The sequence below is a fragment of the Nicotiana tabacum genome, chromosome 16 (assembly GCF_000715075.1).
Source record: "Nicotiana tabacum cultivar K326 chromosome 16, ASM71507v2, whole genome shotgun sequence".
NCBI lineage: Eukaryota > Viridiplantae > Streptophyta > Magnoliopsida > Solanales > Solanaceae > Nicotiana > Nicotiana tabacum.
The window spans coordinates 36291951-36309735 of NC_134095.1; the positions used below are offsets into that span (position 1 = coordinate 36291951).

General features: G+C 35.8%; 1 protein-coding gene across 4 annotated transcripts; it reads left to right on the plus strand.

Annotated features, from left to right (window-relative positions):
- The first annotated feature begins 2148 nt into the window (after nt 1-2148).
- On the plus strand, nt 2149-17545 carry LOC107797713 (uncharacterized). 4 transcript variants are annotated; one of them, XM_016621571.2, is made up of 13 exons: nt 2149-2222; nt 2389-2454; nt 2604-2768; nt 4309-4426; nt 5570-5666; nt 6816-6922; nt 8263-8385; nt 8480-8633; nt 9606-9666; nt 9761-10143; nt 11578-13147; nt 15363-15771; nt 17102-17545. In XM_016621571.2, exons 3-12 carry the CDS (start codon nt 2641-2643, stop codon nt 15607-15609), a joined length of 2988 nt encoding a protein of 995 aa, XP_016477057.2. In that variant the 5' UTR covers nt 2149-2222; nt 2389-2454; nt 2604-2640; the 3' UTR covers nt 15610-15771; nt 17102-17545. The 4 variants fall into 4 exon arrangements, with proteins under 4 accessions (XP_016477057.2, XP_016476410.2, XP_016478314.2 ...); XM_016620924.2 differs by lacking the exon at nt 2149-2222 and having other exon boundaries at nt 2293-2454; XM_016623426.2 differs by lacking the exon at nt 2149-2222 and having other exon boundaries at nt 2327-2454; nt 4309-4379.
- The last annotated feature ends 240 nt before the right edge of the window (nt 17546-17785 follow it).

The window sequence follows — 17785 nt, forward strand, 5'->3', positions numbered from 1 at the left end:
ATTATCCATACCGGGTATAATAAGCTTATCCATTCAGTAATCCGTTATGGATAAACATTGCTCTCAGTAGAAGATTATTCATATCTGGTATAGTAGCAGCTTACACAGCAGCTTGCAGTAGCAGCTTACACAGCAACTTGCAGTAGCAGCTTACAGTAGCATCTTACACAACAACTTGTAGTAGCAGCTTACACAACAGCTTGCGTAGCAGCTTACACAACAGCTTGTAGTAGCAGCTTACACAACAACTTGTAGTAGCAGCTTACACAACAGCAGCTTCCTTTCTTTTATAAATAGAAGAGATTTCAGTTCATTATGTACATCAGTTTGAATTCGAATAATATATCAGTTTCTCTCTATACTTGTCTTTACTTTATAGTCTTTATTTTATAACAATTTGTTATTTGTAAGTTATGAGTAATAATCATGAATTGTTAGAATGATGAATTATTAATTTAGATGATCCTATTCATCAAAGCTAATTAATAATCCACATTGAGATCTTTAAATTTTCGAATAAATTATGGCAATATTGGCAATGCATAGTTTTGTATCATAAATCAAATGTTGTTTTAGTTTTACACGTTTATATTAACACTAAGAGTTTTTACGGCAAAACTAACCCTATTGTATTGTATTGTATTGTATTGTTTTTTAGATTTAATATTTAATTGTTACTTAAATTATATTATGTCATATTATTAAATTTATTGTTATGTAATAATAAAGAGGTTTAGTTTAATGATTGATTTGGTGTGATTATGTTGCCTTGTTTCTTTTCTCACTATACTTTTACTTGTTATTAATTAATAATTTTATTTCGTCTAAAATGGTAATTTTACTATTTCAAAATAAAGAAAAAGATAATTATTTATGATGCCTTAACAAGTTATAATATATTTCATGACAGTATAACACAACTAAATTAATTTAAATTACTTATATGGAAGTCTTCATGATAAATGCTAATTGAACTTAAAAAATATCATAAAATCAATTAAAGTACAGATAAAATTAATCATCTACTTAATTTGCATAGGCTGAAAGTTGCAATCCCATAATTGAAAGACGTATAATGACTTTAGGTGAAATTGTTAGTTTTCAGTACATATTGATATTTTGTTTTTAACTACTAAATGTTTTCAATGTAAAATTATATTTTCCCTCATGATTATTTAGCTATTACTTGAATCTTATTTTAAAGTGTAATCTTATTATTATTTTATTTTCAACTAATTTCATTGGAGTTGCACACATTTAAGAACTTAGTATACTTACAAGAGACAATTGGTGATAAATCACGAAAGGGTCATCTTTAATTATTTTATGAATATTTGTTAAAAATATAACATTTAGATTAGTTAAGGATATTTTAATAAACCTATAAGTTATTATGCAATATCATAAACTCAAACAATAATAAATATGTATTAAATCCGAACAACAACAACAACGACCCAGTAAAATTTCACAAGTGGGGTATGGGGAAGGTAGTATGTACGTATATCTTATCCCTACCCCAAAGGAGTAGAGAAGCTGTTTCCGGAAGACACTCGGCTCAAGATAATAAGAAAAATAAAAAGAAGAGAATATTAGTTTCACCACAGAGATCATAGGAAAAATAGGAACATAAAATGTAGAAGGAAAAATGCAAAACAAAAATGATGGCTAGTAAATAGGTCCTGCACCGAAAAGAGAAAATAGTAAGACACTGCAACGCCCCTAGCTATTTCAGATAAAAACCCTACCAGACTAGGCTCACAACAGTACAAGGTAACGCAAGACTCAGTTACCTCCTAGCCTACAACCGTAATACTCGACCTCCATAACTTCCTATCAAGTGTCATGTCCTCGGAAATATGAAGCTTCGCCATATCCTGCATGATCACTTCTCCCCAATACTTCTTAGGCCGCCCTCTACCTCTTCTCGTGGCCTTCACATATAATTTAATGATATAATTTATTTGTATACTATATTTATTAAATAATATAATGTAATACGATACATTAAACAACGTTTTGAAGTTTTGGAGAGAGATGTGACGTAAAAGTCCTTTTTAGAACTACAGTTATTCGCTTTATTTTTTACCCTTGTTTTTGTCAGGCAATTATTCGATTTAGACAGGCTCTTTTCTTTTTTTAAACATGCATGTTAAAGGTTTTCTTTTTTCTTTTTATTTTCCCATTACAAGATCACACAACGACCGGCCGTCTAATTACAGGTAAAATCCAACGGCGACTAACCGGAGCAATATTTATTTAATTAAGAAAGAGTTAAGGGGCCCCACTTTCGTGCTGTGAAGTTTCCCTGTCTGCAATTACTCCTCACAGCAACCATTTTTAGATCTTCAAATTTTCCTCTTCTGAAATAGCTCCGAATCATTCCAGCAGGATCCGACCCGGTTACAGTCCAGCTCATCAACTGACCCCTAGCTTCGCTTGATCCGAATTCATGTAAGTTCTTAAGCTCATTGCTTTTAATTCACAGTAAAATTGAAGGGTCAATAGTCGGAAATGTGTGATCAATTACTGTGATTTGTTGTAGTTATGGTGTTGATGAATTGGAGGTGTTGTTTAACAATGAGGTTTAAGATCAATTACAGGGTCTAGGCAGTTGAAGAGTGAGTGAGGAAAATTAAAATGCAGCGTATACCGGCTACAATTGAGGAACAGTTAATACTAAAAGCAATCAAAGAAGAATGTCCCTGGGAGAATCTTCCGAAGCGGCTTCAGGCCACGGTAAATTCCAAAGAAGATTGGCACAGAAGGTTTGTTTTCCTTTTTTTTTTTTTAGTTCTTTCCAAATCATGTTTATGGTGGAGCCTACTGCTTTCGTCCAATTTTGTGGTTGGAAGCTATTATTAATAATTCCATCGATTCAACTTAGCATGGTTATGCTACTTCGTGAGTTATGGCACTTCGATTCACTCAAGATTTTCTTTTGTCTCATATCAAAACAGAGGATGAAAGGTTATAAATGTTTTGTTGAAGACAAAATTAAGTAAATAAACGTGTCGTATCAAACTGTTTAAACTTTTAGTTGAGGTGGTTACACTTCAACGTAGTATTAGATTACGGTTTCAAATCTCACCGCTATCCTTCGTTAAAAAAAATCGCGTGCTTGACCCATGAAAAAGAACAAGGCTTGCTAGCACATGATGGCATTGGTTGAAGATATGATTGAGTAAATAAAGGTGGTCACACTATTCACCAATTTCAATGAAAGCATACATGTCCGGAGGTGGATTTTAGGACAATGCAGTGCTGTTAAATTTTTGGCATGCTTGAAGTTCAATGTCACATATCTATTTGAACTTGTGTAGGATATATTAGCTTCGGTTGTAACTTTTTGTTTGACCTTCTGCAATTAAGTATGAAGCGAACAGGTGTATACGAGGCTATCAATCTTGAGCAAACTTGTAATGATGTGTAATGAGTTGGGAATACTGTGTTTACTAGGACAGTCTAGGTTCATTTAAAAGTGGAATGGTTAACAGTAGTGAGTGGTGAGATAGTGCAACCTTTTCTAGGTCTATAACTGTTTGTCATGAATGTTTTGTGGTCTGACGTCAATTTTTGGAGGTCCACCAGCTATAACATTTCATGAACACTCTTTTTAGAACTTTAAGGATACAGTTTGATCCCAAGAATGTGCATTTGTGATCATTGATCCACTTTTATTTATTGTGATTTGACTCATGGACTCGCTATAAGTTGACTCTACTGCAACCCTCTTCCTTTATTTACTTGGAGCAGCTATGCGAAACTCGTAGAAGTGAATTCATATATAGAGAACCCCTAAATGGCTCCTAATAGAGCGGGATATATAGAGGATTCATACCGCCAGTCCAACTAGTTTGGGATTGGGGAGTAGTTGATCGGTTGATTAATTGGATTTAGCATTGTAGCAAGACAAGATACAACACTCTAATAGAAAATAATCGTTTATATCCCTTATTTCTTTTTGGTGCACCCATGCAGTTCCTCTTTGTATAGAAGATTGGGTGCTATTTGTAGAGAATCATATTATTATGCAGGTCTCCACTTTTTGGTATACCTCTTGTATGGAGGTCTTATGCCCAGTATTTATCAATAAAATTTATTACCTTATCAAAAACAAAAAAGATACAATAATATTTTGTTTCGTGAAGTTTTGACTTAGATTTAGTATTTTTGTTGTGATCAATAGATATGATACTTGTAAATATTTCATTTTAAATCTTTCTTTGCTTATGGACAATCACATGCTATTCTTGCAATTAGTAGTTTACTTGTGCTTATATTTTCTACTGATTGGGGTTTATGCAGGATAATTGAACATTGCATAAAGAAGAGACTCCTGTGGAACACTTGCTTTGCTCGTAAAGTGTGTAAAGAAGGTGAATACTATGAAGAAATGTTGCGCTATCTCCGACGGAACTTGGCGGTGTGTATTGGGTGGAAATTTTTTCTCATCCTTTGTACTACAAAGTTGTTATAGATTTTACTCGAAAAACAGTTCTGCTTAGAAAAGTAGTGACATGAAAGAAGGAAAAAAAATGATGTTTTTTAACTAATATAATTTTTTTTCTTTCAAAAATTTCTTGTTCTACTCACGAAAAAGACATGTTTTGGTTTCCCATTCTGATCAACACGGGGACAGAGTTCCAACTAAAGAAGCTATGCACTTTCCAGTTTCCACCATTTCAATCAATTTATTTCTTACATGACATGTTTTACCTTTTGAAATCAGTATTCACGTGACATATCTATAACTTAGATCATCATATGTTTTTCCGGACACAAGAGTGTGCATAGCTCCAAAGTTCTTAATGAATATTAAAGATGAAAATTGTTTATCGTGGATTATCTATTCAATTTTACAATGTATTGGTTTCAGGGTTAGAAATTGCAAGTCATTAGAAAGTCAATTGAAGCCATAAAAGTAAGCTTGTTTTTATTGTGAGACATGCTAATCAAAAGGCTTAGACGAAAGAAAAAATTTAGCATCATTTACTGAAAAAGAAACAAAGCTTTCTCCTGATCAGTGCAGTTCCTTCTTTTTCACATTAGTAAGAAAAGGATTTATGGCAACTCTTTTATATAGTCTCTTTCCTTTTTTTTTTGTGTGTGGGGGGTGGGGGGCTAAAAAGCATTATGCGTATTTAAATATTTGGGCATACGTAATGGCATTGCCTTTGGCACAGAAGTACATATGTACCGAAAGACTTGGTCATCTTTTGATCTTGTTTTTTTTTTAACAATGTGTTCTCTATTTTAATTTTAATGCCTTAATGCTTATGAAGCATACATTTCTATAAAAAGACTTGGTACTTTTTCTGCCCAATTAGATTTTATTTAATCTCCGGATAATAAAGATGGCATCCCAATTAATCAATTAGAGAAATTATTAGTAGAAGAGAAAAGAAATGAGAGTAAAAGATGTCCCCAACAGGTGAAGATAATGAGAAATTAGTCAAATGCTGATTTCTTATTACCTTCAAGACCAATAAAGTTATATCTTGGATATGCACCTAATGAATTGGAACTAATGCACAATAACTTAAATGTCATTATATTCTGCTTGCAGCTCTTTCCATATCACCTTGCGGAGTATGTTTGCCGTGTCATGAGGGTGTCTCCTTTCAGATACTACTGCGACATGATTTTTGAAGTCATGAAAAATGGTATAGCCTCCTATCATGTTAGTTCAGAATTGACTATTGAGGGTGTATTTTTCTTTGCTCGAAATTTTAAGTAGATTCTGATGCTGACACGCTGTATAGCGTACTTAGATTATGTCCTAAATTCTCTTTGCTTAAAGATGATTGCGCTTGTCAACAAAAAAAGATGATACCTTTCCACTGGGCATTTCTGCAAGTTTATATGCAGCTTAAATGCTTGCACTTTTAGTTACTAATTCGAGGCTATTATTTCTGGAAGAGAACTCTTTGGACGGCTTAATAGTTCTATTGCGCTTTTGACACAAGAGCGGCTCCTGAACCAAATATTTCAGCAGCATTCCTCTCTCTCTCTCTCTCTCTCTCTCTCTCTCTCTCCCTCCCTCTCCCTCTCTCTCTAAAGTCCATTCATGTGTACCTCTTGTATACAATCTTTTGCCCAGTCTTTGTCACTGCTAAAAGGTGGTCCTCCTTCTCAGTTTGACACCATTTGATTAGGAATGGAGTTTAAGATATTAGTTTGACTTGTGTATTATATTAGTAGTAGTGGATAACATAACACTAATAAAGCAATGGTTCAGTAGTCAGTTAGATGGAGAAATACACCAGTTTAAATGACTGAATAGTTTAATATTTGGACACTTGAAACTTTTGAAAGTTGTGAGATAATATTGTTTTTGGACATTTCAAAACAGATAGAATGTGACATAAATTGACATGGATGGAGTATTTACTCATCTTTAATTTATTTGCATGCTATAGTAGTGTCGGATGCGCTATCTTTTCTGTAGTGATTGCCCTACATGGTCTTTTTATTAAAGCAATCTAGCATGTGCTGTAGAAGAATTATTCGGTGTTTGCTGTCAACTGTTTATACTAAGATTTCCTCACAGTTTTCTGCATTTGACTGCTGATTCTCATTGTCATAATTTCTATGGATTGCAAATGTTAACGTGTCCTTCTTGCTCTGGTCACTTAAATTGTCCAAAGAAATTTCAGGTTCTTTGCAATTGGTACCAATAATTTCTATGGATTGCAAATGTTAACGTGTCCTTACTTCTTCAGCTATCACTAGATTGTTCACGGAAATTTCAGGTTCTTTGCAATTGCTACCAGTCTTATGGGGTTTCTGACTCTCTGTTATCATGAATGCAGAGCAACCCTATGACAGCATCCCAAATTTTAGTGCTGCAGATGCCTTACGGCTTACTGGAATTGGAAGAAATGAATTTATTGACATCATGAACAAGTGCAGATCTAAGGTATTGTCGCGTGTTCGTATCTATTGTGACAGATAGCAAGTAAAGGTCATGATGCTCCATGAAAGCAGGATTTGTTAAACTTATAAGTTTCAAGTAGTAGAAATAGAAAATTAGAGTCCTGCTGGAATTTGTTCTTTTAGGTAGGCTTTTGCAGGATTTATATAGGTTTAAAGCTGTTTTATTGTGGTTACAGTTAGGGTTTAGGTTAGCAGCATTTTCAACTTAAAATAGGGGTATTTTTTGATGTCTTACTTTGTCACGACATTAGGGTCTTTGCAAGTTTAAGCCATTTATTTATGTATTCTTTTATTTTAACAAAAAAGCTGCCATTTTGCAGATTATTAGTGTTCTCATTGCTGCTTAAGTTATCTCTTTTGGAAAATAAAATCCATCTTTATTTCTCTATTTCCGTTTGCTGTTAGTTTTCTCCACTACTTGCTGCACCAAGGTTAACTACTACACTTGCAATTTCACTACCAATTCTATTATCCTTGACGTGGACTTTTATGGTAAATGGCCTACTGTTGGAAAAGAAAATTCTTTCCCATATTTTTTCACTGCTTCTGGATTACCTTGTAAGTTCCTCCCCTTGTCTTGGTTTAAATGGCCTAAATGGCTTGGAGCGGAAATTGCAATATAAGTGATTAGACTAGTGCATCCCTCCAATGTTACCCTTTAACTGAATAAGGTGATCATCTAAGGTGGACCCTCCAACATTAGAAGTCACCAGCAGTAATCATTCTTGAGTTTCACTTCTGTTAATCCCCATACACAAGTATGCCCACTTTCATGATCTCTTTGTGATAAAACAGAATCTTATTGACATCACAACATGATGGTATCGAAAATCTGTACAGAGCTGAAAATTGGCTTAGCTACACTAAGCTAACAAATTGTTCCAGTCATCTATACAAGGGAATCTTCTCTTTACGTTGAAAAAAATACATGAAACAAAATTCGTTTGGAGTTAGCTATATCCATTTCAATATCATGAAACAATCTTCCATTTCTTTCATTACAAGCAAACTGCCCTAAAAAACATAATGGTTTAGTTCTCCAGACAGCATTCCAGTCCTTCCAGAAGTTTTCTATATCCTCCTGCTTGTGAATGTCTCCTTTTTTGGGGGGCAATGCAAAAGAGGAAAACATCGAGAGAATATAATACACCGTTTCGTGTAGAAAGATTAATGAAGGATGCTGGCTATTCACCTTTGTCCCTTTGCTCAAATTGGTCAGGGTTCAGGGAAGATCCATTAATCTCACCGTCCTGAGCTCTGTGGCTAACCTAGGCTTTTCGTCATGTTGTCTATTGTAATTTCAGTTATTTTGGATCTTGACAGAAAATTATGTGGAAGCTAAACAAATCAATAGCGAAAGAACTATTGCCTACACAGCCGGTGGACTTTGTTATTGAGCCATGGTGGGGAGTTTGTCTTGTCAATTTTACCCTAGAGGAATTCAAGGCAAGTTGACACCACCATCCTAAGAAAAGAAATATCTGGCTTTCCGACGTGGCGATTGAAATATTTGTTTTTGTCGTTATTCTCCTTTTCATAGAAATTGACTGAAGAAGAAACGGCAACAATAGATAAAATCTGCAAGGAAGAAGCAAACTCTTTCATTCTTTTTGATCCTGAAATTATAAAGGGGCTTCATCGACGAGGATTAGTCTATTTTGATGTGCCGGTCTACCCTGATGATCGTTTTAAAGGTTAGACACCATTTATGTTTCTTTTTGTAATATTTTGGAATAAATCTACCAAATTGCTTCTTTTGGTTAACCTTTCTTCATTTTATTTTTTGACCACCATCTAGTAAATTACCTGGGAGGTGATGGGTATTGCACCTCAATTTTCCTTTCATGTGACCTCTTTCCGAATCCAACCACCTGCAGAGTGCAGAATAAGAAGTTGGTATGCTTTGACTTACCTGTTGCTTGGATCTAGTTGGTCCTATCCTTGAATCCAGGCGCGAGCAAATTTCTTGTGTAGACTATTTATATTTGAGTTCGGATTGCTTTCTCCACAATGTGATGGCATGTATATATCATATTCATTTAACCTTAGAATTTCCTATCTACGGTTAGGTCTACTTAAACCTTCTAAATGTAACCAAATAATAACTTCCGTCTAATGCAAGGAACTTCTGAATTTCTTTTCCACTCCAGGTTATTGGAGCTGTGAGTCTGCTCTGGAGAAAATATTTACTTAGACTATCAAAGTCTCTTTGACAATTAAACGGAAACAAATTTACCGAATAAAAAAACCTTCACTCGTACATAAGATGATATTTTGACGTTCCAAATAGAGCCTACTTATACTAAGAAGGGAAAAAGTTCCAAATGGAGCCTATTCATTCCAAAAAATGCAGTTGTTGCTTAATTCATCATGCTCATATGGATGTTTGCCATGACCTATTGGCCGTAACTCAAATTTTTACTGTTAGATTTTTTATGCTCGTCATATATGATAAGACATCATGTCTAGCTGAATTAGACATTGAGCTTTTGTTAGAGATTCAGTCAGGAATATTAATTGAATGAAGAGATGAAACTCTTTTATATCTGTGGTTTAACTGTTCTTTAGTATATTTTAAATAAATTCTGCCCATTCTTGCACTTTTATGCTATCTGTTGAATCCTTTCATCTGAGACTTTAGGTTGTTCATACACAAAATATTGCAGTTTCAAGGCTTGAAGGATTTGTTTCTAACCGGGAGCAGTCCTATGAAGATCCAATTGAGGAGTAAGGCACTTTCCATTAACACAGGAATCTCATATCATGTTTCCATATGGTATACACAGTGGTCCATATATAACATGCCACCTTCATTATCCAGGTTGCTGTATGCTGTTTTTGTGGTCTCAAGTGAGAATTCAACTGTTGCTGAATTGGCTGCAACATTACAGGCTGATCTTTCTCAACTTCAAGCAGCTGCATCTTTTGCTTGCCGATTGGGATGGGCTGTCAAACTAATAGATCCAGCATCTATTCTGCAAGATCCTAATGTTCCAGGGTCACCTAAGAGCCTTCTTAGTGACGAGGAAGATGGTTCTCATGCCAGCTTGGGCTCTGCAAATGTGTCCTCTGATGGCAGTGCTTTTCAACAAGTAGACATTCCATGGACAGAGAATAATATCAGGGCTTCTGGTTATGCTCGGGTTGCTTTTCTTGTTGATGCTAATATAACATCTTATCTTATGATGGGATCTGTATCACCAGGTTTTCTCTTCTCTCAACTATATTTCTGTGTTCCTTATTCTCATAACTGTGACAAACACTATAAAACAAAATAGGTCCTGGAATGGTGATTCAATTACATTCATTATTACCAACTGCATTATTAAAAGCACTTTTCAACTGGTGCTTGCAAAACGAACTGGGGTTTTCTGATACATATACCTACTGCAGTTTCTGTTGTGGATTTTATGGATGGTGTTATGTCAGCTGCAACTACTCATCTTTCTTGAAGTCTCCTACCTTTTGAATGAACTTCTACCGAGTTACTGCCAGTGAACAGAATAGTTATGTGTGAAAGCCAGTTTTCCTGCAAGTACGAGGAGAAAAGCTTGGTCTGTTCCTGGGAAACATGACAGATCTTCCCAAAAAGTTATAGTGATGTAATTAGAGATTAGCATCTTGTGCCGTGGCTCAAGATTGTCTGTCTGTGTTAAAGCAAAAAAGTTATAGTGATGTAATTAGAGATTAGCATCTTGTGCCGCAGCTCAAGATTGTCTGTCTGTGTTAAAGCAAAAAGTTATAGTGATGTAATAAGAGATTAGCATCTTGTGCCGCAGCTCAAGATTGTTTGTCTGTGTTAAAGCACCTTTCTTATACAGCAACAACAATAACTACGCCTCAGTCCCAACTCCCAAGCTAATATATACAGACACACACACACATTTTATATATATATAGAAGTTCTTTATATTTCCTACCCATGTATAAATCTCTGAAAGGCGAAACAACTCCTAGAAAAGTATAGGATGTAGAGTAAAAGTCTAACATGACTTAAACATATTTTCAGCTAATATATATCTCCTACATAGATCATTTTCTTGCATTGTGCCTTATCTTTCACTAAGCCTGCATGACTCCGAAGAAATTGTAGGTCCATCAATATAGCTTCATTCCAAGTGATTTTAGGTCCACCTCGTCCACTTTTAATGCCTTCACTCATTATGGTTTCACGAGCGGTGCATCAGGCGGTCCACGCTAGACATGACCATACCATCTCAACCGACCTTCTCATTTTATCCTCGATGGATGTTACTTGAACCTTCTAGCAAATGTGGTCATTGCTAATCCTGTCTAGTCTTGTATGACCGCACATCCATCTTGTCTAGCTTAGAGCACCTTTCTTATGCAGCTCAAAAATCTTTTTCCCTGATTAGGTTGTAAAGGACCTTATTGCTTGATTTTTTCTCTACTGTGCATTTTTGAAGTTGTGTCACTGTTTCCATATGCTAACTGTACACCAAAACTTTATTTTGTGTTTCACTTTTTGATATTGTACACATTTCATGGATGGATCTGAAGTTCATTGGTTATCCTGATGTCAATGTTGGTGTGCATCGAATTTCTGTGTTTGCAGTATCAGAACTTCAGTTTTTTTCTCTGCAATCTGTTTTGAACTCTGAAGTAACCGTTTTGCAGGTCTAAAATCACATGCGGTGACATTGTATGAAGCGGGAAAACTAGGTCATGCTAGTATTGCAGATCTTTGTAAAGATTTGGGCACACTCGAGGGGACAAAATTTGAAGGTGAACTGCAAGAGTTTGCCAATCATGCATTTAGTCTTCGGTGCGTCCTGGAATGCCTAGCATCAGGTGGGGTTCCAGCTGGAGAAATAGAAAAGACTGGCATTACGTCTTCAAGAAGTGAGGATGCTACTTCAATGACAAAGGATATTTCACTTTCTGAAAAATCAGGAGATACACCAACAGACAAATCTGAGCTAGATAATGAAGATATGCCACATTCTGAAACACCCCAAGTGCCTAATGATGAAGAACCTCTATCAGGAACAAAATCTAAAGAAACAAATCAATCAGACTGGGAGATCAAACCAGAGGTCAGTTCTGAGAATCATGAGAAATCAGTATCCGCTGATATCTTAGATGCTGATAAAGAGTTGAAGAAACAAAGAAAATACCGCGTGGATATACTCCGCTGTGAAAGCTTGGCTGCTCTCTCACCGGCTACTTTAGATCGTCTATTTCTGCGTGACTATGACATCGTTGTATCCATGGTTCCCCTTCCTCCTTCTTCAGTTTTGCCAGGACCAAAAGGCCCTGTTCATTTTGGACCTCCCTCCCATTCATCTATGACACCCTGGATGAAATTGGTGCTATATTCTGCTACTGCTAGTGGACCTCTGTCAGTTGTTCTGATGAAAGGTCACTTATTAAGAATGCTTCCTGCACCATTAGCTGGCTGTGAGAAAGCACTTCTATGGTCATGGGATGGATCTTCCATTGGAGGTTTAGGGGGGAAGTCTGAAGGGAACTTGGTAAAAGGAAGTATACTTTTACATTGTATAAACTCACTACTCAAGCAGTCTGCAGTCCTTGTGCTTCCCCTCAGCAGATATGATCTCGATGAGGCTAGAAGAGTTGTTACTTTGGATATTCCCTTGCCCTTGAAGAACTCTGATGGTTCAATAGCTCAAGTAGGGGAGGAACTAGGACTGTCCTCCAAAGAAACTTTCAATCTGAATTCGCTATTAGATTCTCTGTCTAACAAACTTAATTTTTGGACCATTGGTTATATTCGCCTGTTAAGACTTTACAAAGATAGAGTCCAAGATAATATCACACCTGATGACGAGAAGTATGAATGGGTTCCACTAAGTGTAGAATTTGGTATTCCACTGTTTAGTCCAAAATTGTGTAATAATATATGCAAGAGATTAGTTTCTTCACAACTACTCCAAACAGATTTATTTGGAGAGCACCATGATGCAATGCAAGAGTTAAGAAAGAGATTGCGAGATGTTTGTGCTGAGTATCAGGCCACAGGTCCAACAGCAAAACTCCTTTACCAGAAAGAGCAGCCAAAGGAATCATCCCGGCATCTTATGACCTATGCAAGTGGAAGGTGGAACCCCATTGTTGATCCTTCTTCTCCCATTTCTGGTGTCTCTAGCGAACACCACAGACTAAAACTTGCTCATCGGCAGAGATCTAGAACAGAAGTTCTGAGTTTTGATGGCAATATTCTGAGGTGCATTTTGATCAATCTCTCTCACATTTCATAGATTGATTATACTTTTCTTACTATATTGTTATCTTTAGAATCTCTGACATATTGCACCTAAAGATTTTATCTGTTTAATATCTGGATATGTATTGTGGACAATTTAAGTGCTGTCCTCTAAGGGCATGTTTCCAGTTTATGCATCTGTCTTGATTCTAAATAAGGGATTGTAGGGCTAGTATTTTGGAAAGCTTGTATTTCACTTTTGCCTTGCATGTCGTACTGGGGTTCGTGGTAAGGTAGTTGTTGCACAAGTTTGGAAGAGAACACCACGAAAGCTTTCTTCTGAATGACATTAAAAAAAATTCTTCTAACCTTCTTTACAAAAGCTAAAATGCAACTGTAAAGGTGAAAGTAGTTATATAAAATTGCTTACAAGTAACAAGAGTCTCTTATTTGGTGAAATATTTCAGCAGATTAATTTATTAAACAAAACATTTAACAAACTTAATATTCTGAAGGAAATGATGAAAGATCTCTCTGAATAACCTTTTGACTGTCAAAATAGTAAAAGAATTATCTGAATAATCTTACTCAAAAAGGGAATTATCTGATAATCTTTTGTTTTCTTGCTTGCTGCAATGAATGACGCAAGAAGTAGGAGCAGAAGAAATGGTTGTTGCTAGTCAGAGCCCTCTTGCACCTTGAACAAACCCCCCAGGGAATTGCGAAGGACTTATTTAATGTTGTTCTAGATTACTGGTCCCTTTCCATGTTTCAGTAATCTGGATTCATTAGTTTACGGGTGGAAAGTTTATAATTAGCATAAAATCTGGAATATCACTCTCTTGTGAAACTGATAACCACACTGATTTGCCCATCTGAGACATACGATGTCAACTTTCTGGTCGTCTCTTTTTGTTGTTCAAATACTTTCCAAGGATTTCATCTCATCAGGACAGAGACCTTTTGGGAAAAGGATGCCCCGCAAGAGTTTATGTACCTGGAGAAACAGTCATTGATGATCATTATCGAGTAATATGACCACCATTAGTGGGATCTGGAGATGTAAAGTTGCTTGGTATAGAACATGTTGTCTTGGGAAGCTTGCAGAGCCAGGGTGTTGTGGAAAGCATGATATATATATATATATAAGATGCTAACATTTTGTGTTCAACATGCTTAGAGAGGGACAAGAAACTTGGCACATAACTCATATCGAAGTAACATATGGTAGAAGGCTTCTGATGTTGGACTTGAAGCATGGAACATTGACCTACCAGCTTTTGAGTAAATTACTGACATCCACTGTTACAAAAATTTTACCGGCGGTTGTCACTCAAAATAAACTAAATATGAAACCGTTACTGTATATGCATTTTCTGTGAGACATGATATGTACATAGTGCCCTAATCTTGGATGTCATGGCATATCCGAGTCTTTTTTCTTTTTTATTGTAGGTCTCGAGAGGTCATCGACACTTTTCTTTGACTATGTGAGATAATGGTATACGATATAGTTTTTTTGCAGTTTGATGGCGACAGAGGAATTTAAACTTTCTAACCTGCTTTTTCGGCATTTAACTTTCAAGGATGCTGAGCAGTTGGTGAAGATAATTACTCCCTCTGTCTCAAAAAGATTGTCCTAGTTTCACTTGGCACAAACTTTAATAAAGAAGGGAAGACTTTTGAGATATGTGGTCTTAAATAAGCTTAGCATTTGTGCGGCCGTAAAACTTTTAAAACTTATGGTCTTAAATTTGTCGTAACATTTGTGTGGCTCTAAATGCTTCCTATTAAGGAAATATTGAAAGGTGTCAATCTTCTTGAAACGGACTAACAAGGAAATAGTGCCAATCTTTTTGGAAAGGAGGGAGTAGATACCTGTTGCATGTAAAAATAATTTGTTTTAACCTTGAGACTTGGCTTGTGTTGCTTAACATTTATATGACTCCTAAGTTCTTTAGAATATTGAGTAAGTCCAACATCCCTCACTTTGAATCCTTTCCCATGTTGTTGCTTCATGGCAATCTGCACTCTGCAACATAGGCCTCTATAGGATCTGGATAACTCATAGTTTAGTAGTAAAACCAATCCATAGGATAATGTGCTGTAGCGAGACCATTTTAGAAAGCTTATATAACCTTGTCTCTGAAGCAGAAATGCATTGCTGAAATTCTGAATGCTCATATAGTTTCTTCTTTCTAAGTTCTGTTATCATGCTTTTCAAATAAACTTGCAGATCATATGCTCTGACGCCTGTTTACGAGGCTGCCACCAGGCCAGTTGAGGAATCTCCCTCAGTAACTACTACTAAGGTTGAAAAAGATGATGCTGAGAATAAAGAAGCGATTTATCCTGGTGTAAACCTTCTATTTGATGGATCTGAGCTGCGCCCATTCGAGATAGGTGCTTGTTTGCAGGCTCGTCAACCTGTTTCTTTAATTGCAGAGGCGTCTGCAGCATCTACTATTTTTTCAATCAAATAGGGTTAACGATAGACATCTTCAATGTTTATTTTAAGAAAGAAGTGCTCTAGTGGCCAGTTTTTCGAGAGTATCATTGACTACCGTCCCGTGCTTTGCTGCTGCTGGTTTGTTGGCTAGATTGTTCCCGACATTGAATTGATGACAATATGGGAAGGTATTGAGGTAATGAAAGAGATTTTGTGAATTTCTTATGTTTAATTATGCTTTTACTAAAAAGTGAATCTCAACCGTTTATAAATGCTAACTACTTCACAATCAAGTATAATAGGTCCAAAAACATGTAATCTCAATATCCTTATTGTACATGAGTCTATTCTTCACTCTATTTGAGCTATAATATCTGTTTTGTTTTCTTGTTGAATCTTTTGATCTTCCTGGCCTACTAGAATTTGTATAAGATGAGGCACTTATTTGTTACTTCTTACTAACACAGAGAGTGTTGTTGTGCACAGTCAGGTGCACATATTCAGAGAAGGTGCCTTCTAGGGACTTTTTTTAGGTCAAATGAAGTAATAAAAGCTCGAAAGCTTTTTGGAGAATGAAGCTACCAGTTACTTATTTTATATCTTAAAACTACAAGTTGCTTTATGTGCTTTATGTCTTGTTATTACCATGTATTCATTATGTTTGCAACATATAAGCCTTCTGTCAAGGAAGTTAAGGGCTTAGGATATGAGACCAAATTCTGCATATTGTCAAGCTTAGTATTCCCCGTTTTTCTTGTTTTTTTCTTCGCTCCCCTTTTCTCTTTTCCCATTTTGCCTTCTCTTACATTCTAGGCCCGCGATAAGGTTTCACGAGCTCTCAAGAATTTTGAAGAGCTGTATGTTGGAAGTTTTTCATTTTCCTAAACCTAAAAGTTTCGATCACTATAGAAACTTAGTGTCATTGCTGGTGAGATATAAGGTGAAGCTGAAAGTTGCATGCAGATGCTCACTTGTTTCTGTAGGCTTACTGAGCCAGTCTTACCAGAGCTGAGAGCTGTCTTACACACACACGCAAAAAAAAAAAAAAAACGGAGAGAGGAAGAAAGCCTCCTCTCACAATTGTTATGATGCCCTTTCTCAGAAGTGTTTAAACCCTAAGAAGTATTTATTCTATGTTATCTTTTCCACATTTGAATCACTTTAGCTTTCATGATTATGATTCATTGATTTGTTCAAAGTAATCTGTTGTCCATTCCATTGATTCTTTGCTAATGTTCAAAACTAAGATTTGACTTTTCTTTGTAATAGGATGGGATTTACGGAATGGGAGAGTCTGTTTCCTTGTCAATAGCTGTTTTGATTGGGATGGAATACAAAACTCTACCTTATGTTGTACTCTTACATGGCTGGTAGATGTTAAAAAAAAAATAGGACCTTGTTTTCCTTAATCTTGAAATGGATCAAAGAATAGGATATCCTTATGCTTCAGTGTGCAAAAGTGTGTTTGTGGAACATTCTCTGTGTAGAATCCTCCTGAGACTTATTTCCTCGTGTTTCACTTGCAGGTGGTGCTTCTATTTGCACGAGTTTGGTAGATGCAGGTACTATGATGAGGAATTCTGTTATTTTGTAGAAGAGAAAACCATGTCTACTCGTACGTGGAGCTGTGGTCACAAACTAGTCAAACAACAAAGAGCCTTCTATTCCAATTTTGCACATAAGATATGAATTAAAAGTGAAGGTAAAAAATATCAAGGTTTGTATTCTGTAATATGAAATTACGGCATTTGCATATTGAGGAAAAAAACAATGATGTTGCTGATATGCCACATTTTATTTCTATTTGTATCTACTGCTATCTGAACATATCAGCTGAGCATTGATATTTAAGGCTCCATTTTTGCTCAAAGGAGCTGGGTGAAACTAAGTTTTGAACATTTGATATGGTGTAATTTAGAAAAATTGTTGAATATTCGAAGATTGCCAAAACAAAGTTCTGAATGCTAAAAGTGCTCAGATTGCAAACAGTTTTGCTTTTTCCATGTTGGTTTGTTTTATGGAAAACATGTACAATTGTGGTGTTTAGTTTTATGGAAGACGAAACAATTGTTCTCTGGCAAACAAACTACAATTGTTGGTTGTTCTAGAGAACAGAATATTGTATTTTTAGTTCCAAGTGATTAAATCCTTTACTTTTGAGAAATAATTAGCTCCAAGATCTGAAAAAGAAAATCAAGTAATAGTAACCA

Bases quoted from the DNA above. Each gene is read 5' to 3' on its own strand.
- LOC107797713 (XM_016621571.2), top strand. From the start codon at position 2,641: ATGCAGCGTATACCGGCTACAATTGAGGAACAGTTAATACTAAAAGCA. The intron at 9,667-9,760 runs GTAAGGCACTTT...TTCATTATCCAG, and splicing joins TATGAAGATCCAATTGAGGA to GTTGCTGTATGCTGTTTTTG. The intron at 13,148-15,362 runs GTGCATTTTGAT...ATAAACTTGCAG, and splicing joins TTTGATGGCAATATTCTGAG to ATCATATGCTCTGACGCCTG.